This window comes from Notothenia rossii (assembly GCF_949606895.1).
Source record: "Notothenia rossii genome assembly, chromosome: 4".
NCBI lineage: Eukaryota > Metazoa > Chordata > Actinopteri > Perciformes > Nototheniidae > Notothenia > Notothenia rossii.
Window position 1 is genome coordinate 61,190,467 of NC_136902.1, and position 26,490 is coordinate 61,216,956.

At 41.7% G+C, this 26,490-nt stretch overlaps 2 protein-coding genes across 12 annotated transcripts in view; one reads left to right on the forward strand and one right to left on the reverse strand.

Moving 5' to 3' along the window:
- Window positions 1-15,577: 15,577 nt before the first annotated feature.
- The window catches only part of LOC307036104 (uncharacterized protein), a 73,163-nt gene continuing 62,250 nt past the window's right edge, over window positions 15,578-26,490 (forward strand). For 4 of the 11 annotated variants that reach the window (XR_013807275.1, XM_079676117.1, XM_079676119.1 and 1 more), the window contains exons 1-3: window positions 17,985-18,102; window positions 19,257-19,294; window positions 22,968-23,191. Coding sequence is in view for 6 of the 11 variants with exons in the window: in XM_079676117.1 (XP_079532243.1) it covers window positions 19,293-19,294; window positions 22,968-23,191 (226 nt within the window). In the remaining 5 variants the exon portion in view is untranslated. Of the gene's footprint in view, window positions 17,194-17,940; window positions 18,103-19,256; window positions 19,295-22,967; window positions 23,192-26,490 lie in introns of those variants that run through there. The other 7 variants (XR_013807276.1, XM_079676115.1, XR_013807277.1 and 4 more) reach the window with 5 other exon arrangements.
- LOC307036102 (SCAN domain-containing protein 3-like) lies at window positions 19,448-22,320 on the reverse strand. Its single transcript, XM_079676111.1, has 2 exons — window positions 20,289-22,320; window positions 19,448-20,164 (listed from the first exon to the last, which is right to left on the reverse strand). The coding sequence occupies exons 1-2, from the start codon at window positions 21,612-21,614 to the stop codon at window positions 19,616-19,618; spliced, it is 1,875 nt and encodes a 624-aa protein (XP_079532237.1). The 5' UTR covers window positions 21,615-22,320; the 3' UTR covers window positions 19,448-19,615.

Below are 26,490 nucleotides of genomic sequence, written 5' to 3' on the forward strand. Positions count from 1 at the left end.
TTGTGTTCACCTGTTGCCCTCGTGTTTCTGCCTCCCCTGCCCAGCTATGTCTTGTTCTGTGATTACCCTCCTTTGTATTTAGTCTTCTCTTCCCTTGTGTTCCATGTCGGTTCATTGTCTTTACTGTCTCCCTCCATGTTGGTGACTGTCAGTTTTTGTTTTGTTACTACCTCGTGCTACCTGATTATTTTATGTCAAGTATATTTTTATCGCCTTTTTGTTCCTTGATCTTATTGTCTTTTTTATTCTGCATTTGGGTCCTATCTGTTCCTCAATCCTGACAGAATGAACCGACCAAATATGGACTCAGCAGATTAAAAAAATGTTGGCTCTACAGGCGGAACGTCTTGGGTACTCTCTGGAGTACATTTTTTATACCTGGTATGACGCCTCATCTAGACGGGGTAGAGAGGCTGCTTTGAAGGAGACATGCCAGGAGGTTGCTCGCAAGCCCTGGCTCCAGTACTGGCTCTCCGGCCGACGCCAGCTCCCTGTGTCCTGTTGGCGTACCGGCCGACTCCAGCTCCTCGTCTCCTGTTGGCTCTCCGGCCTACTCCACCTCCTCGTCTCCTGTTGACTCTCCGGCCGATGCCAACCCCCCTTGTCCTGTTGGTGTACCGGCCGACTCAAGTCCCTTCTTCATCGGCTTCCCGCCTACTCAAGCTCCTCCCCTCTCAAGTCCCCTCTCAAGTCCCTTCTCGAGTTTCCTCTCAAGTCCCTTCTGAAGTCCCCTCTCAAGTCCCTTCTCGAGTTCCCTCTCAAGTCCCTTCTGAAGTCACCTCTCAAGTCCCTTCTCGAGTTCCTTTTCAAGTCCCCTCTCGAGTTCCCTCTCAAGTCCCCTCTCGAGTCACCTCTCAAGTCCCTTTCCTGCCAACACCATATCCTTTCCTGTTCGAGGTCCCGTCAACACCAGCCCTCGATCCGTCCGGGGTCCCACTGACACCAGCCCATGTCCTGTCCAGGGTTCCTGTCCGGACAACACTGGTTCCTGTTATGCCGTTAGCTCCGTCAGCTACGAACTCTGTCCTGCCGGGTGTCCCGCGGACACCAGATCCTATTCCGCCGCGAACCCGGTCCTTCCTTGTGCCCGGCCTTAGCCGCTTCTCTGCCTCTTACGTGCCCCCGAGCCGTCCGCCCGAGACCACCTCCTGTTCCTCTGCCTTGCCCCCGGTCATCTGCCCGAGACCACCTCCTGTTCCTCTGCCTTGCCACCGGGCCATCCGCCCGAGACCACCTCCTGTTCCTCTGCCTTGCCTCCGGGTCGTCCACCCGAGACCCCTTCCTGGTCCTCATCCGTGCCTCCGGGCTGTCAGCCCAAACCCGTCCTCCGGGCCCCTTCCACCCACCCTTTTGGAAGTGTTGGACTTTGTTTTGAACGTCTAAAATCCATCCCTTGATGGGGGGTTCTGTCACAATTTTAGTTTTATGTCACGATTTTAGTTTTATCTGTCTTGTCATGGGTTTTATTTTGCAATTCTGTTCTCCCTGTGTCTTGTCTTCCTTCCTGTGTTTTCCCTCCTGTGTCTGATTGTCTGATTGTGTTCACCTGTTGCCCTCGTGTTTCTGCCTCCCCTGCCCAGCTGTGTCTTGTTGCCACCACCTTCAGCTCTCAGTAAATTATGGCACATTTCCACTGCAGCGGGGTAGCCCCGTTTAAGCGTCCCTAAGCGTCCTCGCTCAGTCCTCGGGCTGCCTCGCTGGCCGTCCGAGGCCGTGGTGCATTTCCATTACAGTTTAGGACCTGGGGTAGCAACGCAGTGTAGGTGGGGCGATCGGCTTTTTGGCGGGCTTTTTGGGCGGAGCGACGCTGGGTAAAACTGTAGTGGCGTCATCTTTAATGCGACACAACTCACAAAAGACACACAACAATGGAGGATGTGGAAGCGATCGTTTACTTGTTTCTTGGTGTGTGGCTTGTTATCACAGCAAGAAGGAAAGTGATCACAGCAAGCAGGAATGGAGAGGACTATGATGATGGGTGGTGTGAGACTGACCGTTGAGCGGCCCGACCAAGCAAGGAGGCAGAGGCAGAACATCCAAAAATATAACCCGACGTGGGCATTTATTAAAATCATGTGCACATAGTTTACAGCCTCAATCCTGCTGTTCTCCTTGAACACCTCCTGCAGCCACAAAGATCTCACACACACTACCAGCCTCTCCACAGACAGGGAAAACAGAGCCTAAATACCTATACACTAATTAGCACAACAAGACACAGGTGGGGGGGAGCAATTAGACACAGGTGAGGGGGGAGAAGACAACACAGGGCACCAGGTGCACACAATCAGCAACAACATACATGGGGAACAGGGAAGTTGTCGTCAATATACCCCACACAGTACAATGATTATATCCACATGTCCACGTGAGCTCTAGTAACGGCGTCTCGTCGTTACATTCCCCCCCCTCTTCTCCTAAAGCGCACAGTGCCTCAATTTTCATGTACCCGGGATAGACAGTCTGCCACCAAGTTGGCTTTCCCGGCCCGATACTGGACAGTAAAGTCATAGGGTTGCAGGGACAGGTACCACCCTATGAGACGTGTGTTGGACTAGAACGGACATAATAGATCCCTCCCCTGAGGCTATGGACCTAATATATCCCTCCCCTGAGGCTATGGACACACTAGATCCCTGCCCTGAGGCTATGGACCTAATATATCTCTCCCCTGAGGCTATGGACACACTAGATCCCTCCCTTGAGGCTATGGACCGAATAGATCCCTCCCCTGAGGCTATGGACACACTAGATCCCTCCCTTGAGGCCATGGATACACTTTCAAACGTTGTCAAACATGTCGTGCTGCCACTTATCCGGAAGCTGTTTTGGCCTGTTGTAAGGCGTTGGTCTGCCTCTAGCACGACCCAGGTTCTGTAGACTCCTCGTGGGTCCTTGTGCGCCTCCTCGGCCTGCAAACGCTGCTCCTCCTGCTTGTCTCCCTTCTCCTGCTGCTTGTCTCTCATCTCCTGCTGCTTGTCTCTTGTCTCCTGCCGCTCCAGCAGCCGTGGCCCCCTGCTCAGTTCCAGGCATAGCCACCCCCAGCCGCGGTTCCTCTCTTTGGTCCCTCTTCTTTCCTCTCGTCAATTTTACCTCCTCACTTGGTCGAATCCCACTTCTGACACCAATTGTGAGACCGACCGTTGAGCGGCCCGATCAAGCAAGGAGGCAGAGGCAGAACGTACAAAAATATAACCCGACGTGGGCATTTATTAAAATCATGTGCACATAGTTCACAGCCTCAATCCTGCTGTTCTCCTTGAACACCTCCTGCAGCCACAAATATCTCACACACACTACCAGTCTCACCACAGACAGGGAAAACAGAGCCTAAATACTTATACACCAATTAGCACAACAAGACACAGGTGGGGGGGGGAGCAATTAGACACAGGTGAGGGGGGAGGAGACAACACAGGTTACCAGGTGCACACAATCAGCAACAACATACATGGGGAACAGGGAAGTTGTCGTCAATATACCCCACACAGTACAATGATTATATCCACATGTCAACGTGAGCTCTAGTAACGGCGTCTCGTCGTTACAGGTGGAATACACCAGCAGCAGCAGAGCCTGGGGTAGCAGTGGCTCAAGGTGCAGAGGAGGAGGGCACTGACATCAGAGAGGGTTTGATGCGCTACCTGAATACCTAAATATGCATTGTGTCGTATTCATTGTATTGAACATAAATAAATCTTTTTTTTCTCGTAAACATGTTTGTCAAATGTTTTAAACAAAAATGTTGTTATCTGAATTGAATATTTAGTAAATATTTGAATTTCAAGCACCAGTAAGTACTGCCCCATAATAAGAACATTTGAGGAAATATCAGATCATGAAAAGAAAATCTTTCTAATAAATTAAGCGAATATCAAAGCTAACTATAAACATACATACTAAAGTGTAAAACACAGCAAAACTATAAATGCAAGTGTAAAATAGTGTGGACAATTGCAAACATGGATGGAGGCTAAAGTATCCACAACATAAAATAATATATTAAAATATAACCTCAATCTTTCTTCTAGACATGTTAAAAGCTTGCTTGAATGGGTTATAGGTTTCTTCTTTTCTTTCGTCTTTGAAAAATATAAGGAATGTCTTGTTTGAGTCTAGTAGAACGAGGGTATTACAATGAACCAATTTCTACATTACAAAAACGACATGTATTATGTATTTATCATGTATTCTTAATACCATTAAAAAATAAACATGTAATAATGTTTTAGAGGAGGACCTCAAGTTAGCAAACTCAATTTCTTGCTTTAAATCTCTTAAAACTAACTTTTATCTTATGGACTTTTTCCTAACTGATGGAGTTTGTTATTGCTTTATAAATTCATGTATGTTTATATCTTCTCTAAATCAAGATTATGTGAATCAGATTTTTTTCTGTTGGGTGCAATTCATTATCAACAAGAGATAAGATAATTCAAAGAAGTACTTTATTGATGGCAGTATACAATACAAAAACATGTTTGTATCAAAAAGGCATGCCATTAAACAATACAAATAAAAAATGTAAAACTGTATTGCAGCCAGCATAAATATACATGGCATTGTAAAAATAAAAATAAAATGTAAATGTAAAGAAAATAAATAAACAAGAAAGTACAAATGTTGCATTTAAAAATTAACTAGATAAAAAAAATATAATATGTACAATAACTATTAAGGTTATTTGTAGTATCACGGAGGAGACGGGCCACGTTGGCTGCAACGTCGGCTGCCACGTCGGCTGCCACGTCGGCTGCCACGTCGGCTGCCCAGTCGGCTGCCCAGTCCCCCTAGCACCTCACCAAGAGTGCGCAGGAAGGCTAGGTTGAAGGTCTCTGCTTGAGCGGCCTCCTCCCTTCTCAAGACGGCCTCCTCCCTTCTCAAGGCCGCATCCAACTCCCATCTCCGCTCAGCAGACGCTTTGGCCCAGTCCAAGTGCCGTTCCTGATGGGCCATGTGCTGTTCATGGTGCCGTTCCTGCTTGGCCCGATCCTCGTCTCCTCGTTTCCTCTTGCCTGGTTGACAATAAGATAATAATTAGCAATAAGGAAAAAACACAGGACAGGCACAGGTCACACAAGGATATAAGAATAACATGTATAAAAAGAATAACAGTAAGGATGAACTAAAGAAAGTTCTGGCCCTAGATGTTTACAATGATTGTGAAAGTGAATTACATTATGTCCAGCCTGTTGATAATGAATATAAATATATGTATATGATAGGATGTCACACACAACTGTGCTTACGAGCTAAGACTTTAATTGTAACAGAGCATTTCCACACAGTGGTATAGCTTATTTTAATTACTGACGATGGATGATCCAAGGTTTAAAAAAAAAATTGACTTGAAATTGAAATATTTCTCACCTAGAACCACACGCTGTTGTGATGGCACTCGGCGTTGTTGGTTGAGTTGGTGTCGGTTCTTCGGCTGGTGTCTGTGGTCGAGTTGGGGTCCGTTCTGGATTCGATGACGATGTTGTGGACGGAACACTGCCATCACCCGTTGTTCGGGAATGTTCCTCCTCACTAGTCCCAATGTAATCATCTAGAACCGCAAAATGACTTGTTAATTCCACAAACTACTGCAGCACAATACTAAATAGCAACAACAACTATAGAAAAGAAAAACTGAACGTAAACAATGGCACATATGGTGTTAGCAAACAATAGCTCTAGCTAAGGCTATCTGCCTAGGCTATCTGCCTTAGCTAGCTATGTAGCTCTTCGGGGCTCCATAAAAGCATGGGTTGTCGACCATTAATGTAAGGATAAAATAGACTTCTTTGTTAGAAGTGAGGGTACCTTCGAGCTCCCTCTGGATTTTATCATCCCCAATGAGATGTAGGAACGTTGTCACCTCCTCGGTCGACCACGGTGTGCTTTTCTTTGACGTTGCCGTTTTTGTAGACCCTCCGTTTACAAAAATGCTGTGAATAAAAATGCTGCAAGCTTGCTTCTAGATATATATGCGACGCTAGGGATGATCTTGCGCGCGATCTTGTGACAATTCTCTCTGACCAATCAGCAGTCGAGATTGTTGACGTAACTAGTTCAGCCCTGGCCCTGGCCTGATAGAATCACGATTTTATGGGGCCGGAAAAAGAGGGAAAAAGTACCCGCTAGCCGGTACTATGCTATATGGAAAGGCCACCAAAAACTGGCCTGGCCGCTTGAGGACGATTAAGGATGCTTAAACTGGGCTACCCGCTGCAGTGGAAATGCGCCATAAGTAGGGAAACAAAGAGGGAAACGCAGTTAATGGCGGCTAAATACGTAAATCAAAGTAATAAACAAACACCATATCAAATATGTTCTCATAAGCAGATGATAACTTGTGTAAACATTTAAGAATAAAACAAATCACAAGAGAAAAGGTTCAGTTAAACAAAATAAACAATTAACTAGAATAAAATAAACAAACAAATTTAAATCAAGTTGGCCAAGTTATAGAGGGAGTTAGCCCCAGAGTTTAGTGACTTCCACACTTTGAGTGTCGGCCCAAGCAAGGCAGCAGGAAGGCGTGCAGTTAAAGCAGCACTTTAACTGGTGAGCGAGCCTCCGCAGTAGGCGACGCAAAGCTGGCCAGAAGCAGCAATCAGAAGCAACAATGTGGTAACGGTAACCCAAACATCTAGGCAGGATCAACAGCAGTTGTGACGTCACTGCCGATAAACATACTTTCTCCGGTGAAGCAAAACAGCAGATGTCCCTTAAAGGCCATGTAATGCATCTAACACAGGTGTTTTTTAACATGTAGTTTAGATATCACCAGAATAAAAATAAATAAAAATGTTTAAAGTTTCGTCATAATTAAATGACATATACGTTAAAAACCGATGTTGGTTCCGAAGTTTGCCGAGTACGCCCCCGATCACTCCCGAACGAGCGGTGACGTCACACGTGGCAAACATTGCCATTTGATCAAATCAGTCCAAATGGCAATCAACGCGATAACTTCAGACAGCGACAGCGACAGCGATCATTCAAGCTCAGATTCGGTGGGTTATCTGGATTCAGTTACAGAAGTAGAGAGTGAACCAGCTAGCCTTTCACTTCAAGGCATCTTGCCTTATAAGTACGAGCCTCCTGCCCAGCAATCGAACAACGAGGCAGAAACTTGTGAAAGAGAAGCGGATTCCGCAGCCGGCGAGACTCGAGTCGGCAATACTGAATGGTAAATTCTGTTTTATTTAATTTGACCTGCACTAAATGTCGATCTTAATTTGTCATCTGTTCCTCACACGTCCGGCAGATATTGTTTTGTTTTTTAATGTTATGTACAATATTCAGGTGTACATGTCAATGCTGTGAAAGCATGCCCACTGCAGATGAATGTGTATGCTGTAGAGAGATCTGGCAGGTGATGGAACAAATAGACAGTTTGCAACCTACTGACCAGATAGCAGAGTCCTGCATCGGGTCGGGTATCCGCGGGTACCCGACGGGTGACCCGCAAAAAAGGTGATTTGTGGGTGGTATTTTTTCAAACGCTTTTTTCCGGGTTCGCTTCTGGGTAAAACAAAGATGATGCGGGTCCGGTTGCGGGTGTTGCATAATAAATATATTTAAACAATAATAATTTAGTTTAATGTTTAAATCCTCAGACCTCTCCTCCGTGGTACCGAGCATAATCATAACCTCTGCAGTGCATCTATCTGCTGCTGAGCGCACCACATTCTGAATGGCTGAGGTGAAGCTCTCTATAGCGGAGAATACAGCATTTTCAATAACTCTTCCTCAAGAGCGAAATCCAACGTCTGGGAGGCTTTTGGTGTCATCCTAGATGGAGAAAATAAACAACATCCCAGGCTTTTTGAGCCAAATATGCAACTGCGTGTGTTAATAATTGCACGTTGTCACTGCTTATATATATGCGGGTTCGGGTCGGGTTGCGGATCATGTGCCGGCGGGTCGGGTCGGGTTGCGGAACTAATTGGCAATATGTGCGGGTAGCGGGGCGGGTTCGGTACTGCACGTCACGGGTGCGGGGCGGGAGCGGGTCTTGAAAATCAGACCCGTGCAGGACTCTGCCAGATAGAAGACACCGACAAGAAATCAAGGTGCATTATTAGCCACCCAGGCTTTAGAGAAGGCTGTCTCAGTGTTTGGACACTGAAAATAGCATATCTTCAATACAAACAACAACACAGAGCAGTTGATGGCCCACTACACCAGTAAGTAAATATTGATTGACCCCGCAGCTTTGCTTTCATATAATACTTTTAGTCAGATATGGTACACTTTTAAAGATACCATTAAACTCTTTCAAGCAGTCAAAAACAGCTTGGCTTTTATTTTTTCTGTGTATGCAAGTTCAATGTATGCTTGGGAAAAGAAACAACTACACATGTGAGGAAATATATAAGAGGTCTATGATTCTGTCAAGCAGTCATGTATAACCTCATATTTATTTTGTACAAGTAAAATACAAATATCATGTTATAAGCCAATTTGTAACCATTGCTACATAATAGTACTACATAACATGTTATTCTTCTCCAAATATATTTATAATCTGTATACTTTTTTTTCATTAGGAAGCATCGATATACAGCTTATTGACAGTTTGTACGTTGGTGCTGGGGTGTACTCGGCCCAAAAATCAGAGTCCCGCTGCCTGCATGTGCTGTAACCGAGATACGGAAGACTTACCCTGAACCGGGAGGCCGCTATCAGGGATTTCAATGGCCAAATCTGTAATTTGACATAAGTCATGCAGCTGAACTGGTTAAAATGGTTTCGCATGATGTAAATCATTTACAAAGTACATCATTTACAATATTATTTTTCCAAAGAAACATGTAAATATAACAACATTTTCCAAATCACAAATTTGTAAGATTGTATTAATTTACTGTTTGATAAATAAAAAAGGGTTCTTTTGTTAATTTTTCACTTGTAACATTTTATCTTTATTGCAGTGTACATTAGTCTATTTTGGTATATGTGCGAGCCCACAAATAATTAAAAGTGGTAAAAATAATAAAGATATTCAGACGTAATTCATTTTTGGCCTTACTTATTTCACTTCAACTTTTATATATTTCAGTCGCTAGGCAAGTTCAATGTACTCTGGTGACATTTAGCTCAAGCTGGCATAACACCTGTAGTAACTTAATTCTGACCCGAGTTTTGTGCACAATCTTCCAGCACCCATGATCAATGTTTATAGCAATCAGGAAACATTCACAGCTCACAACTACACATCGCTTCCCCATCATGAATTGTTAGATCAAAAAAGTTTAGCGAGGTCCGGTTACACATATGTTGAGCGAAAATAGCGGAAGGATACAAAACAAACAATCCAGACGAGGCTGGTGTTTGCCACGTGTGACGTCACACAGCTGGGTTAATGGCTGGCAAGCTTTTCGCTACCGGAGCGGAATAACACGGGAAAGTGGCACACATTTCATGTTATTTGGGGGGTATTTATGGAAAGAATCATTGATGTTGATATGTCAAATGAAACAGTGGAAAGTGATGAAGCGATTTATTAACACAGAATAACATTTATTTTGGACATTACATGGACTTTAATATCCTCCACTAGGTGAGGCAAAGCAGGGCTAAATATCAATACGCTGGCAACCTTTCCTGAAGCGAGCAATGCTACTGCAACATACCTGGCGGAAGCAAACACGGCAAACACGCAAGTGGGGCGGGTCTGTGTACCAATAAACAAGAGACAGCCAGCTAGAAAACTCTGCCCTTTTATAGGGTGCCCCCTGGTGGTGATATGCTCACAAGAGCCAAACGAGGAGAATATACTTTACAGGTGTTTAGGACTCTCATCCTGCTACAATCTCAAAGTGACACAGAGACATTGGATTTACCTTCAGAATCGTTGTATTTATTTTAATGGCATTGAACACAACTTTTGATCAGAAAACAGCAAAGATAAGACGTATTTGCCGTTTTGGCCCTGTAAAGCTAAGTTGTGTGTGTACAGATGTATCACCTAATTTCAGACTCCAGCTTACAGCTTCCTGCCTACGACCCGCCTAAAACCAGTATAGAGGAATGTTAAGCCCTCCCACTATTTTCCAAGAGGGCGTTGCCAGATTTTAAATTTCAGGTTTTAACCAGGAGATGGCGCTTCATTCACAAATACAGAAAGACAAGTTTCATGGACTTTCAGTTGTGTTTTGAAGAGCATTTGAACACATCAATATTTTAGATCAACTAAAGTATATCTAATCTTGTAATTCAATAATATATAGTCTTTATATATTAAATAATAATAATAATAATGTAAATGTTTACATTACACTTCTTTATTTGTTATGCTCATACTTTTACCTTTACAATCGTTTGCTTTAATATGAAGTATATTTTTTGTATATTTTTGTTTTTGCTTCCTCCTGCTCCCTTTCGGACACATACTGTATGATTTATTATTATTATTAATATGAAGATATTATTAAGATAAGATAAGATAAGATGTTTTATTGATTGAACATTTTAGTTTAGAATGTGCTGTCCCACGGTAATTCAGAAGGCTCACAGGTCACATTCCGACCATTATTTAAAACAATAGGTTAGACCAGGCCTATTCAACTGGCGGCCCGCGGGCCAGATGCGGCCCGGAACCAACTCCCGAGTGGCCCAGCCTCCCGTAGCCAAATTCCTACACTAGTACAGACCATGAACGCAACACTCCGCGTTGCATAGAAACCACCAAACCACAACGCAGCACGTTTTTTGAAAGTGCATCTAGTGGTGCTAGTAACGGTGGTCCTATGATAGCAACTCTAAAACATGTCTCTCTCAACTCGGAAGCGTAAACAGAGACAAAACGGTCATTGATCTTGTGGAGCAGATCCAAGTCAAGCTGGACCTTTTCGCGACCGACTTGAGGACGGGTCGGATGCTGCATTTTCCGACGCTCCCTAAACACATCCCATCTCCGGCACAAATCACGGATGTGATGACAGATTTCATTGCGAGGTTGAAAGAGAACTTTGCCGGTCGATTGGATGGACTTGCTCTGCCCACAGAGGTGTGTTGCAATAGAGGGGGACGTATCAACCAGAGCAAAGGAAGTGGTCCCCTGCATCGACAAGGGGAAATATACACTGGAACTTATTGACATGCAGCGCACTAACGGACCAGCGAAGTTTTGGAGTGATTTCAAAAAACAGCAGTTCCCTAACGTTCAGAAAGTAGCGATCTGTGTGCTCAGTATGTTTGGATCAACATACACATGTGAATCAAGCTTTTCACACATGAACTCAATCAAAAGTAGCACTCACTGCTCCCTGACTGACAGCACTCTTCCCCAATGTCTTAGGATTGCATTGACATCCTATGAGCCACAAATCACTGCTCTTGTTCAAAACAAAAAATGTCCCTTCTCCCATTGACAAAGTCAGCGATGACAAATCAGAAATGAGGTGATAGTAAGCACCTAGTTTACTATAGTAGACGTGTAGTGTAGTATTCATTCATATACTTACCCGTATCCCTTGTTATGGGTTTGTGCACTGAAGGTTTGACAGTTCTTTCTGTATTCATTTAAATGCACTTTGTAATGTGTCTGGGTCAAATGTGACCAAAACGTATGATTTTTTTGTTATTACTTGAAAAGTGAAAAAATGGTATTGCTACAGTACTACCTCTTTGTGTTGCATTGGAGCTCTTTAGCTGTTTTCTTTGTATGTGAGGACATTTATTAAGACTGCTATTATTGTATTCAGTAAATGCACTTTGTGATGTGCCTGGTTCAAAAAAAATAACCTGAATATTTGACTTCGAAAGCAAACAAATGTAATGCTACAACTGTGCACTTTTTTTTCAGATTCTGTTAAATTAATGCTAATTTGTTGTTTTTTATGCACTTTTTGACGTACCTTTTATTAGATGAACAATTAATAAAAATTGCATGTTTTTCATCGCAGTAATATTTGTTGGTTTAAAATGTGTCACTACCCGCTTTTTACAGGCCGCTGAATGTCTGGCCCAGCTGAATTTTGTAGTTATAAAATCTGGCCCAACTGAATGTGTAGTTGAATAACCGTTAGACCCTCCAAAAAAACGCGATTCTGTGATCGCAGAATTTACCGCATAATCAGCAAAATGGCGCAGATTTTTAAAAGGCCGCATATTTATCAAAGGCCGCATAATCCCCGCATTTTTCCACACAAAGTTGAGAAAAAAAAAAGTTAACTCGTCTTGACGTCATCAGCTCGCGCATCACAGAATGTAAACAACACTGTATCGAGTGAACGTGTGGAGCTCACACGATAGAGAAAACACTAAGATGAAAAAATCTAATCCATCTCATTTACCGACGAACATTTCTACTAAAGACCGGGCAAAAAGTGGGGGGAAACTATTCTGCACCCTGTGCATCTGTGTGTTGGAGCATAAGAGAAAATTGACGGTGACGACCCACTTTGATTCATTCAAACATTCGAAAATGCTTTCTGCTGCTGCGGACAAGAAAGCCAAACAACTCACGTTCACCGAGGCATCAACCTCCAAAACCCTTTCGAGGGCTACAAGAAACGAAGTGAGTAGCCTACAAGATTGAAGCTGGTCAGATAATGAACGAGTAAATTAAAACAGAATGAGGCGGAGAAGTGTGTGTGTGTGTGTGTGTGGGGGGGGGGGGGGGGGTGTGTGTGTGTGAGATTAAAATAGCCCAATTGCTTTTACAATAAATAAACATTGAATTTGTTTAATTGAATAGTAAAGGGGTTTAACGTTAGTAGCAGGTTGTGTGTGAGAGAGAATAAATAAGACAGCCCAATATTTAAAAAACTTGTTATTATTTTTTCCCGCATATTTAGCATATTTCGCAACTTTCCGCATATTTCGCAACTTCCCGCAATTTCACCGCATAAAATCACATAAAAACCCCGCATGTTTAATCGCATTATCAAGGATTTTAGCCCTCATAATCAAGGAATTTAGCCCGCATAATCAAGGATTTTTGCCCGCGTTTTTCTGGAGGGTCTCATAGGTGCTTTCACACCGTCTACAGTTGGATTTGTATAGAGGGAGCTCTGTGGCTGAATGGCCAGCGATTAGGTGTGGCGCATTTATCATACGTGATCAGAGCTAACTGCCTGCCGTCAGATTTCATTTAAAAAACAGATCTGATTTTAAGGCTATTTCTGCGCTCATAAAGAATGATAAGAATAAGAATAATGCGTATTGAACTGGTTTCATTAATTAGTGAGTTTATTTAACACTAGAACCGCCAATCGGGTCAATTTGTGTGATGTGTGTTGTGTGTGTGCAATGTAACTTTTTTTCAATAAAATATGAAAGTCTCCCAGTCCGTGACTTTTCCTGAAAGTGTGTTATGTAGCACCCTATGTTGTTAAAAATTGCATTCTAATAGCGGGATTTGACGGGTTTAGGTAGGCCTATAAAGAACCTCTGGCGGTTCTAGTGTTAAGGTAATTAGGTACAGTAGAAGCCCTTTTTTATCAGTAACGAATTTAGCAGTTGAACATAAAAGTCAACTAACTGAGGGTCACTTGCAATGACAGTGTTGTGTCTAACTGCAAGCTTGTCACTCAGAGTAACCTATAGTTAACTTAGCTGCTGGAGAAGAAAGATCAGGGGGGGGTGGGGGGAGAGAGTTCTGGTTGATGGGCCATTAGTTGTGTAAATACACAGCTGAGAGCTGCCGTTTCATTCAGACTGTTTAAAAAACGGTAACAATGGACTATTTTTCTTAGCGGATGCATGTCAATTTAAATCAATACATACAATTATTTTTTAAATCAATAAAAACATTTTCTAAATTCATAAAAGCATTTCAATTAATATTGGGAGTCATGTCGTTACTTTGTTGAGAATGTGGCCATGTAATAAGTGGGATAATTTGCAGCGACTTGTTCCTTATGGGGAAAATAACACCCTTCATGCTGATCAAGATCCCTCCGCTACGCTTTGGGATCCAGATCTGCTGACGAGGCTCCATTAAAATATAAATATTTTTAGTGAATTACTGAGTTTAGGCACGTTAATAACGTTTTAATGAAATTGAATACAGTATATTCATATTTGTCAGTGATTTCATGTCAATTGTGTGTGTGTGTGTGTGTGTGTGTGTGTGTGTGTGTGTGTGTGTGTGTGTGTGTGTGTGTGTGTGTGTGTGTGTGTGTGTGTGTGTGTGTGTGTGTGTGTGTGTGTGTGTGTGTGTAGAGGTGTGTGTGGTTAAAACACTTTCACGAAATGAAGGAGGTTTTCCTTCTATAAAACAGCTGTGGGCAGCAGTGAGTGTCACGGATATGAATTCATAGATCAAGGCAGACTGGTGCCTACACCCTCCTGTCCTGCCAGGCGACACGCCCGTTCTAAGCCGTGTCCCTCACTCCTCACATCCCAAGCTGCATCCCCAAAAAGTGTATTATGTTGTCACATCGTTTAAGATGTTATGTTTCAGTTGTGCTCTGTCTATGTTCAGTGTTGCAAACTTGTCACCTTTCGGAGAAATTCGCCGTTTTGAATCCAAAATAGGTCGTTTGTGTGATTCATGTAGATCTGCAATAAAAATATTTTTGGGGTATGGGGGGGTCTGGGACCCGGAGTAATCTGCGGCCGTGAGCTGTTATGTGCCATCATGACACGCATGGTGTTCTTTTTTTATATATTATAATGAAGTGCGAGCTGTGTGCTCAAGTCTTCCTGCCTGTCGGTTCTGCTCATGGATGTATAATAAGGCTCTGCTGCTCCGAGATGATGGTATAGCTTCAGCAGCTACATTACCTACGGGTGCGTTCGTTAATATTAACTGTGCGTCCGGAGTCACTGTGGCACAGACTGGACCACTGGTGAACAGCTGTTAGAACGGGCCGGTCAGGTGTTCAGAGCAGAGCTCCCTGTCGGAGCGGCAGAGCGTGATGTGAACTGAAAAGTTTTTCTGTGGCAATATTATTTAAGGAATCGTTGAGCTAGCTAGCTAGCCTACATTGTCACTATCTGCTAACGTTAGCTTTAGCCTTCTATTTCTAATAGTGTTTTTCATAGGCTATAAACAGAGGTTGTATAAGTATATATTGTGCTTGAGTAAAAGTAGAAGCACTCAGATCTTGTACTAGAATAAAAGTAGAAGTACTCAGGTCTTGTACTAGAGTAAAAGTAGAAGCACACAGATCTTGTACTTGAGTAAAATTAGAAGTACTCAGGTCTTGTACTTGAGTAAAAGTAGAAGCACTCAGGTCTTGTACTTGAGTAAAAGTAGAAGCACACAGATCTTGTACTAGAGTAAAAGTAGAAGTACTCAGGTCTTGTACTTGAGTAAAAGTAGAAGTACTCAGGTCTTGTACTTGAGTAAAAGTAGAATCACTCAGATCTTGTACTAGAGTAAAAGTAGAAGTACTCAGGTCTTGTACTTGAGTAAAAGTAGAAGCACACAGATCTTGTACTAGAGTAAAAGTAGAAGTACTCAGATATTGTACTTGAGTAAAAGTAGAAGTACTCAGGTCTTGTACTTGAGTAAAAGTAGAAGCACACAGATCTTGTACTTACGGTGGCCGGCAGGTGCAAACGCGGAACAACGGCCCAAAACGCATACATTAGCAGGAAACAGGTGTAAATAATGACATTTTATTTTTATTTTATTTATTCATTTATTTAACAGGGACAGTGCACATTAATGAACATTTCTGTAAATGTGCCAGAGTTAGCCAAGAGGCTATTTTTCATCTGTAGTCCCTGGACAGATTTTAAAAGTCAACCTAAAACACATTTCATTTTAAACAAGTAAATACAATGCATTTAAAACATGCAACAGACATTACTGGGATACTTAAATAAAACAATTTAAAATACAGAACATTAAAACAAAACAAATAAAACAAAACAAAACAAAAGAACATGTTAAAACACAGCCAGTGGGTTGTAAAGAGCAGAAGATTGGGTCAGTGCCGGCAGAGCTGATTCCCCACAAACCATATTTTGAGCTTTGATTTAAATAAAGTGAATGTGGTCTGGTCTCTGATTGGAGGTGGGATTGAGTTCCATTGCTGAGCAGCTTTAACAGAAAATGAAGACTGACTGAAATAACTTTTTCTGAGTGGAATAATGCAATCTCCTCTCGCTGCACCTCTTGTTACCCTAGTTGCAGTTGTGCATATGTTAATAAACTGTCTAAGAGGAGGTGAGGTAAGGCCGTTGACAATCTTGTAAAAAACGCAAGCATTTGCATGTTTAATGAGGTTTTCCCAGCTTAGCAAGTTGTATTTTTGGAGTATTGGGCAGTGATGCGAAAAAAACTGATTTTTTGTCCAGTATTTTGAGTGTTTTTTTGTACAATGACTCCAGTGGTTTTAATGTTGTTGTACTGGCATGTGACCAGGTAGTTAAACAGTAGGTGATGTGTGAGAGAACCATAGAGTGTGTGTACATCAGAGATGCCTCAATTGACATGTAATCTCTGGTAAACCTAAATTTCGACAGACTGAATTTGACCCTATTACATATTTTTTTAACCTGAGCCTTGAAATTGAGTGTTGAATCAATCATGACTCCAAGGTATTTGTATTGTGACCCCACCTGTAGCCTCTCCCCTGACACAAAAACATCTGGCGCAACACAAGAGGACTTTGTTTTGGTGAAGAAGATGCATACTGTTTTACAAATATTTAGTTGCAAACAGCATTGTTCCAACCAAGTTGTTACATGAACCATGGTGTTTGTCAGTTCATTAGACCACTTGTGTCATATTGCTTCCCATAACCCTGCCCCCTTTCGAGCCGCGTCTGTCTCTCCAGTAAATGTTAAAACAGGGCACGTTAAAGGCTGCTGTAAGAGCGGACTCATGAAGCCAGGTCTCAGATAAACACAGGTAGTCTAGATTAGAGTCCAGTAAAAGATGCTGGATTGGATCTCTTTTAGATTTAATGCTTCGTATGTTCAAATGTCCACCTAAAAGGCCCTTTGGCTTAGCTTTGGGATCCCCAGACTGTCCTTGAGTGATTCACAGTTTGAAAGATACTCCGGTTCCTGTTCTTCGTGATCGCCGGATTCACCTGTTTCCTGTTTACCTTTTGAGTTGTACTGTTTCCAAATGCACGTGGATTATTACACCCAGATACAGCGGTGTTATGAATGTCTTGCCGTGCTGGTGCATCGTCCCCCCCGCTCCTCGCAGCAGTCCGTCGTTGTCGGTCAGCCCCGAACCGCGCAGCCCCAACCAGCCCGCAGCCATCCGCCGCTCCGACACCCGGGGTAAGCCAAACAGTTGGAAATGTGTATTGTGTGTAGCATCAGCCGTGATGTTGGCTTCATTCTCTGGTGTAGTTTAGTATGGACCAGGGCACGGATGAATATCTCCAGATAGCAGCAGACAGATGGTGATTAGCAGTGCATTACTTTGTTGAAGGCGAGCTTGTGGCTTTGAGTGTTTCTTTAGCCGTTTGTATAAAGATGGAAAAATGAGAGACACCGCTAGAGTGTGCTTCCCATATCCAAAGTTTCCAAGAGTTGTATGGGTTTGTTGGCTCAACAGATCAGCCTTGTTCACATATTGTGCGTTTTGTTGCTGGTTTATGTCAACAGGTCTTAAAAAGTTCAAAAGTATTGTGTGTATTAAGAGAGCTGTGACTGCACCCACTGCACCTGCCGCCATTGCTACCTGTGTGAGGTCTCAGTGAATGAAAATGTAAATGAAAAACAAACAGACCCTGAAAACAAATACAACAGAAAAAACGCTGCATTTACAGAAATGATGCAAACTAAATACAACACACAAACCCCGAAAACAAACGCAACAAAGAAACGCTGCACGATATGTAAAGTCCAAAGCACATGCAAATCCCAAAGCACATCCAAAACACATCCAAAAAAAAAAAAAATCCTAGTGCCCCTTACTTAAACTAAATAGCGACATCAACTGATATCTACATTATTTGTTAACTTAACTCAATACAAAAAGTTAAAATTACTCTCTTGTGAGAGAAGTTATTTAACTCATCAGCTTGAAGTAACCGTTACTTTAAAGTACGAGTGAGCAGCTCTCTTTGAACACACGTGGGCGACTACGCATGCGCAGTTTGCCACAGAGACGTCAGACCGACGTCATGGGTCATGGAACGTAGCGGGAAGAAATCATTGTCGAGAGTCTGAGGACATGAGAAGGTAAGTTTGAACCCAGTCTATGGTTTTAAAAAACAATATTGTGCTACAGAGTTGGGAAGTTAGCCAAAATCATTCAGGGTTAGCTATCGTTATTTGTTGTAATGAGTCATCCTCTTTCGTCAGATGAACACCGACTTTTACCGCGTTTAAGTAAATAAACTAAATCGTGGTATGGCTATAAGGTAAGAGCTAACTTTAAAGCTAATAAAGTTAGCCCGTCATGTAGGCATATGGCGTGGAATTAATTCCGGTTAAATAAATGTATTTGAAGAAAACTTGTGTAAAAGCAAAAGTAGCATGTTCGTTAACGGTTGACACTGCAGCAACTGCTGCATTCACTGTTAGCACACATTAGCCACTGCTGCACGTTCCTCTACCGCCATTTTAGGCGTTGCTATTGTTCTCACTTTAGCCTGTTAAGCCTGGTTGCCCCCGCGGGATGCAACGTCTTGCAAAAAACAGCGTCTTAGAACTTCTTAACATTTAAACATTCTAAACCTATTAATGATGCACCCACTTCACGGGAATAAACTCAGCTAACAGACGATATTAACCACTTTTACTTGCTCATCATCATCAGTGAGCTATTTTTAGAATGTGCACGTTTTAAGCAGGCTGTGTGCCCTGCTCCTCCTTGACGATGACGGCTTGAGGCTAAACAAGCCGACACACACACAAGAGCACACACTGTCAACCCAAGACAATGGTAGGGGAAAAACTGCCTTATAATTCGGAAAAATACCGTGATATTAAATTTGTTCATACCGCACAGCCCTACCGTGTCCTAAAACACTAAAAACTGATATTTGACATGCAATATTTTAACACAAGCTGCCTTATAAATGAATTAATTTAATTACAATTCAAAAACGTCCCATTTAACTACATACTGATATATATGGGCGGATTGTATATTTTCAAACATTGTAAAATAACACGAAAAAAACCACTTAAAAAACATTTCCAATAAATGCTGAGTAAATTATTTCTAACATAGTTGCAGGCCTTATTTGCATTATTAGTTTGGTAAAGTGTTATTCTATATTTTGTCCTGGTCTGGAAATGCATGACATTTTATTTCAGAATTTGTGTAGAAACCCTGTATAGTTTGAATGCAGTTTAACTTATTGTGTTTTTCTATTTTTTGTGTGTAGGTATTGATCTTCAGAGACAGAAAACATGCATTGGCAATGTAAGTACTGCCTATTTTCTTCTGAAAAGAGGGCTCAGCTATTGAAGCACTATCGCTTAAAACATGGAAGCTATGCCAGAAGAACCACTCCAATTCCATGCCTCTACAACAGGGGTACTCAAATACAAATCTTAAAGGTCCACAAAGAAAATGTTCAATAAGACAAAGGTCCGTTTAATACGGTCATTCAAACTTTTAAACAATTGTAACAAGATTCTTAACACGAGATTGCAAAAACAGTCTCGAAGTGAATCAAACCATCCCAGGAATCAAAGTCGAAATAAGTCCAGAACTATTGTACATTGTGTCAAACACTGTTGCTTAATGAGAGAAGTGGCACCTTTGGTCTGTTGCCAAGACTTTGAACTTTGGCACAAAAGGCGTGATGGCCAGGCGGACACACTGATGCAAGTGTTCATTGGTGAGTCGGCTGCGGTACTTGTTCTTCACCATGTTCATTGTTGAGAATGCAGACTCACACCTGTAGGTTGAGCCAAACATTGTGAGAATGTGAAGTGCCATCTTATGCAGGAGAGGGAAATTAGCTGCAGTGACCATCTTTGTCCAGAAGGTGGGAGTGTCACAGTCAGCCTCTTTCAGTGCAAGGTTTTCCTGGAGGTCAATCAACTCACTTTGCAGAGAAGCAGCACTGGCCCATGGGAAGATTTGTTGTGCTTCTGCAGAGAACTCTCTGACATTTCTGACCAGAAATGGGTTTTCAATGTACAGTAGGACTTGTTTTCCTAATCTGAAGTCATCAAAGCGAGTCTTGAAGTTTTCAATCAGCTTCTCCAGGAATCCAACATGATTCTGAGGACGATTGTCTCCTTTGGTCTGTTCCAAAAGTTTGGGGAAGTGGAGCAGTCCCTCCTGTAGGAAAAAATAAATAAGAAAAATATAAGGAGCACTGCTTAAAAGGGTATGATAAAGTATCAAAAAGGTGTTAATTGGAATCCAGGAAATGTGTGTGGTAGAAAATATTAAAAAGGCTTACCTGTAGGTCACTTTTGAAAACCTCCAGTTTCCTCTGGAAAGCACGCACTGCTGACATCAGCTCACACACTGTGTTGTTCTTGCCCTGTAGCTTGAGATTTAGGTCATTGAGATGAGATGTTATATCAGCCAAAAATGCAACAGCTTCCATCTTCTCTTCATTTTGCATGAATTCCATGAACTGTTTTGCTTTTGCACTCTTTTGCTCTGACAGAAACACTTGCAGCTCTTTCCTAATGGACCAAAAACGCTCCAGGACCTTGCCTTTGCTCAGCCACCTGATGTTGTTGTGCAGGAGCAAATCATCAAAAGTTGCATTGACCTCTGTCAGGAATGTTCGCAGCAAGCGATGCTGCAGTGAAGATGATGCTCTCAAAAAGTTTATGAGTCTCATCACTGTTGCCATGATTTCAGAGTACACTTCTCCAAGACTTGCACAAAGGACAGACTGGTGGATTATGCAGTGGTATGAGATCAGGTCAGGGTGGTGATCTTTCAGGCGCTGAACCAGTCCTCTCTCTCTCCCCATCATGGCTGGAGCTCCATCAGTAGCAATTGACACCACTTTCTTTAGATCTATCCCTCTTTCATTCAGCATTCCCATTACTGCTTTATAAATGTCTTCCCCCCTTGTGTGTCCACTGAGGTTCGTCAGGCCCAACACATCTTCAACAAACTCCCCCTTTGCCTCATCATAAAATCTCACAAACACCAGCAACTGAGCATTGTCAGTGGTGTCAGTGGACTCATCCACAGCTAAGGAAATGCGCTGTGCATTTTTGATTCCATCACAAAGCTGATTAATCAAATCACCAGCCAGTATTTCCGTTCTTCTGGTTGCTGTGGAATCTGAGAGGGGGATTTGCTTAATTTTAGCTGTTATTTCCTCTTTTTGTTTGCCTTCAAACATGGTCTCCATCACTTCAGTCATGCATTCTTTAATTATTTCTGCATCAGAGAATGGCTTCTTGTGTTTAGCCAACACCCATGCCACTCTGAGTGAGGACTCAGTTGCCTTTTCTCCTTGTGACATAGATGTTACAAGGATCCTGCTTGCAGCTTGATATGAGGATTTCATCCCATTTATTTTTGTGGTTCTTACCGCTGAATTTTGAGGGAAGGTCGCCTCAAAATAATTATGTTTCGTTTCATAGTGCCGTTTCAAATTGCCACTCTTCACAAGAGCTACCGTTTCTTGGCATATTAGGCACATTGGTTTGGTGCTCGCTGGAGGGAGGATGAACGCATATTTTGCAGTCCACTCATCTTTGAATTGCCGGTTTTCACTGTCGACTTTTCTTTTATTGGTCATCTTTGAACATGCCATTTTTCTAGCTTTACTAGCTACACTAGGCTACAGCTGAAACTACTAGCTAAATGCAACTAGATGCGCTGTCAACTCTCGCTCTGACTTTATTTATTTTTTAAGCTCCCGCGCTGACTCAGACAGGTTGAAAGAGACGACACACGCATTTTCATTCCGCGAAGACCCGCCCTCCTGTGCCTCTGATTCGCAGACTGTTGGTGGGGGAAAAAAACGCTGACGGGCTGCTGAATGTGATTGGACCAAAGCGTTGACAGACACACACACACAGTGGAACAGTGTGTGTGTGTGTGTGTCGCCAGAGCGCTGTTTGCAGACATAGCGGATAATTTTGACTCGTTGCGTTGTGGCAGACGGATAAGGCAGGCGTTGTGGCAGGCGTTGTGTCTCGCAGATAATACAGATAATACAGATTATACAGATAATACATATGAAAAGTATAATTTGCTCAGAGTCCAGAGACAGTGGTGGTTCGGTCCGGATCCGGACCGGAGTCCGGACTTTGAGGATGCCTGCTCTACAAAGATCGTCTGTTCATTCAAGTCATTTAATGCCTTACAAGTCCATTTAACAAGATATCACTCCCATGATATGCAGATGAGCGAAGCTGGTGATCTCCCTGTTATATACCATTGTCCTCTTTGCGATTTTGGAGAACCCTGTACAGAAGTCATTTTCTTCACCCATTTGCGCCAACATCTTAAAAAACAGAAAATTGTGAAATGTCCATTTGAAAACTGCACTTTTGAGAGCAATGTGTACTCAACATTTAATGCTCCTAAATGTAAAGAACATAGTCATCCAAGACAGAAGAAGTTGAAGCCTGACATTGCTGTGCAGCTTACAATTCAGATCTGAATCTGTCTCAAGATGCACGACAAGATGAGGCTCTTTACAATGATCCTATTGTTTTTTTCAAGAGGAAAATGAGGAGGAGGCTCAAATTGAAAATCTGGATGATTTACAGCATCAACTGGAACACACTTTAGCCTCGGTATTTCTAAAACTGCAGGCAATCTAGCATATATCTGACATTGCAGGACAGGAGGTAATTTTATCAGAGCCTCTTTTGCATAATGCCATTAAAAACATTCTTGGTGAACAGGGTGTCACTGACAGTGATTCTGTTTTGAGGGAGATTACAAATGCTGTCAAAGAGAATAACCAGTTCCTGAAAATGACTGATGGTGGCAGGTCACTCTCCACAGCTGGTAAAAGAGCATCATATTTTGAAAAGGAATTCCCTCTGGTGATGCCAGTTCAATACAAGCTTGGACAAGAACCAAAATGTTACAAGGTAAACTCTGCATTTAAAATGTTATTGTGGTTGTAATTTTACTGTTGCCTATGTTATAGGATGTTGATGACCCAGACATCTCCAACAGCTCCATCGGGATCCTTACAGTCATCCCTGAAGACAGCCTGGCTTCACCTGCTCACTCCACCTTGCACCGTCAGCAATCGCCATCATATTGGAAGGGAAAATGGTGATGGACGGCAGGGGCAGACTGGGACTACAAATCAGCCCGGGACTCTCGACCGGCCCACTTCGGTACCGTCGGCCCACCGCGGTACCGCAAGTAAATACCGCTAGTAAATTGTCGACAGGGGTTCTAGGGACTTACCTCCGGGCCGGTGGACTTATATTATCACTGGCCCCACCATTGTACCCACTGGCCCGGAGCATTCATCCAAAAAAAAAAATCGACTAATAATGAAGAAAATTAACACATTTGTTGCAATAGTAATTTATGCAGTAACTACATTACAACAACATTTGAATCATCAGTTCTTCCTAATTTTCCTCAATTGTTCATATTTGGTTTATAAAAATAATGATATTGTGTTCATTGTTAAAAAATGTCTGCTATTATTATTTGTATAATGCACTTTCTGCCTTCCTGTCATTAGGAGTTAGACATGTAATGGCTATGTAATTGATTTGATTAGAACCTTCATTCTCCTAAACTGCTAGGATATTTCGCCAATACCTTTATATTGTCTACTCTTCATTTACTTGTCAGCATAGGTCGGCATTGATGTACAGAGCCGACAGAAGACCTTGTTTATATTGGCATCATATTGAGAGGTGCAGCCAGTGACGCGTCCTAAAACCAGGAAGCAAGCTGCTGGTTCCCTCGACAAAAAGCAATGAGATTTCTCCACAGGGTTTTGGAAAATAGCTGGAACTAAGGTCTGTGGAAAACAAACCTGTTTGATAAATGCACGTTTTGTTCAGCCGGATAATCTCCACATGTCTACCCTACTTTTATAATTTTCGAATCATAAATGTAATCTATAGATTATAAAAGGGTTTTAGGAAGCGTCACTGCACCACTAGAAGCCAACTCCATCGATCAAGCTGGCTGAAACTTTCTCTCCCTCTTCTTCTCATGCTCCCTGTCACTCTCCTTTAACTCCTCCGGTGACTTTTTTTTATTTGAAGATTGTTTTTTTTGCCTGGCGCTTGGCCGGTTACCGCTGGTATTAAAAACATTTTTGGCGAATGGTTAGGTGGCGCGATAGTCTGTAGTGAAGGAGCGCGCTCCCGCTCACGGGAGCCTGCTCGCGCTGCACTCCGCAGCAAACAGCTGTTTGCTTTTCACCCAACAACGACAACCGACTCACGGAACGCTATGTTGTAGCGTTAATAAACAAAACAATCTAACTAAATTGCTAGTCAAAATACCAATACCACAGGACCATTTTTTAAAGTAATATTTTTAGTGGCCCGAGCGGGCAAGTGGAAAGTACGTTATGCTGGCCCGGGGTGTCTAAATAGTGCTTCCGGGCCAGCGGGCCATTTAATGTCGAGCCCTGCCGGTTACCGGCATCGTCGACATCGTCCGAGCCGGCCCACTTCAGTACCGGCCCATCGGGATTCGTCCCGAACGTCCCGATGGCCAGTCACAGCACAGAAGTCAGCCTAAAAAATGCCCTGATGCAGTGAGTCAGAGCCCCTCCCACTGCATGGCAAGCCGATTTAGCTTTTATTCATTTCTGAAGGATATCAAAAAATCAATTCTTACTAGTAATAATGTTTATTTCTGATATCAAAAATTGAATTTTAACTAGTTAGCAAGAGAATTCTTGATATCAGAAATTAAATTGTAACTAGTTGTAATGTGTATTCTTGATATCAGAAATGCGATTTTAACTAGTGAGATTTGCTTCGTTTTTCTCATTCATTTCAATGGGAGTCGGAATTTGAACTAGTTCAAAATCCTTTTTGATATCAGGAATTCAATTGTTACTAGCTATAATTCAATTTCTATTTATAACTAGTTACCATTGAATTCCTGATATAAAAAAAACGATTTTGAAATAGTTCAGTGTATTTTTGATATCAACAATTGGTATTTCGACTAGTTCAAATTGAATTATTGATATCAGAAATTGGTATTTTTACTAGTTCAAATGTAATTGTAACTAGTAACAATTGAATTCCTGATATCAGAAATTGGGATTTGAACTATAGTTCAAATTCCAACTTCCATTGAAATGAATGAGAAAAACGAAGCAAATCTCACTAGTTAAAATCGCATTTCTGATATCAAGAATAAACATTACAACTAGTTACAATTTAATTTCTGATATCAAGAATTCGCTTTCTTACTCGTGAAAATTCAATTTTTGATATCAGAAATAAACATTATTACTAATAAAAATTGCATTTTTGATATCAAGAATTATCATTCTTACTAGTAAGAATAGATTTTTTGATATCCTTCAGAAATGAATAAAAGCTACATCGGCTTGCTATGCAGTGGGACCGTTTCTCTTTTGGAAAAGAGATTTATTTTATTATTATTCTTTTTCAAAGGCCGCGTTGTAGTACACACAGAGGCACTCTGTTTGTATACATTTTTGTATAAATGTGTACATTTTTCTGATGAAAGCACAGAAGTCAGCCTCTCAAAATATGTTTGTTAACAAAACAAATAAAAATGTGAATATCATTACCATTTAAATGTCTTGTTTGTTACAACAGCTTAACATTTTAAGTTCAGCTTACTTGAAAATGTTGAGGCAATCGGTTTCCTGATATTACCCTAGTAAAGTGAACTGCTTTGACAAGTAATGTTCACTTTTTATTATGAGTTGTGCTAATTCAACATAACTCAGATATTTAAGTTGTCTAAACCAACTTTTTATAGTCATTGTAATGAATGATCTTGAGTTGGGTCTACTCAAGTTTATTGTAATGATATAAGTTGCCTGAACTCAGTACTTTTAAGTTGAAACAACTTAAAAATGAATGATTAACTTTACTTGGAAATGTTGAGGCAATCGGTTGCCTGAAGTTTTCTAAGTAAAGTCAACTTATTACAATTTACAGTGGAGGCCTCTAGGGCAGGGGTTCCCAAAGTGGGGGTCGCGACCCGAGTGGGGGTCGCGAGATGATTACAAAATAAAAATGGAAAATTTAAAAAAATTTGTTTATAAAAAACAATTGATTAATTTTTTTTATAATTTAAAAAATATATATATTATGAATAATAACGTTTGCATAGACATTTTCAAGGGCGGACTAGCCATCTGTATAATTTCCTCGCAACGAGGCTCCCCATTTGACAGTCCACTAGCGCAGTGTTTGTGCGGAAAACTGAAATTAGTGTGTGTGTGTGTGTGTGTGTGTACTGTAAATCGTAATAAGTTGACTTTACTTAACAAAGTTCAGGCAACCGATTGCCTCAACATTTCCAAGTAAAGTTAATCATTAATTTTAAGTTGTTTCAACTTAAAAGTACTGAGTTCAGGCAACTTATGTCATTACAGTAAACTTGAGTAGACCCAACTCAAGATCATTCATTACGATGACTATAAAAAGTTAGTTTAGACAACTAAAAGATCTGAGTTATGTTAAATTAGCACAACT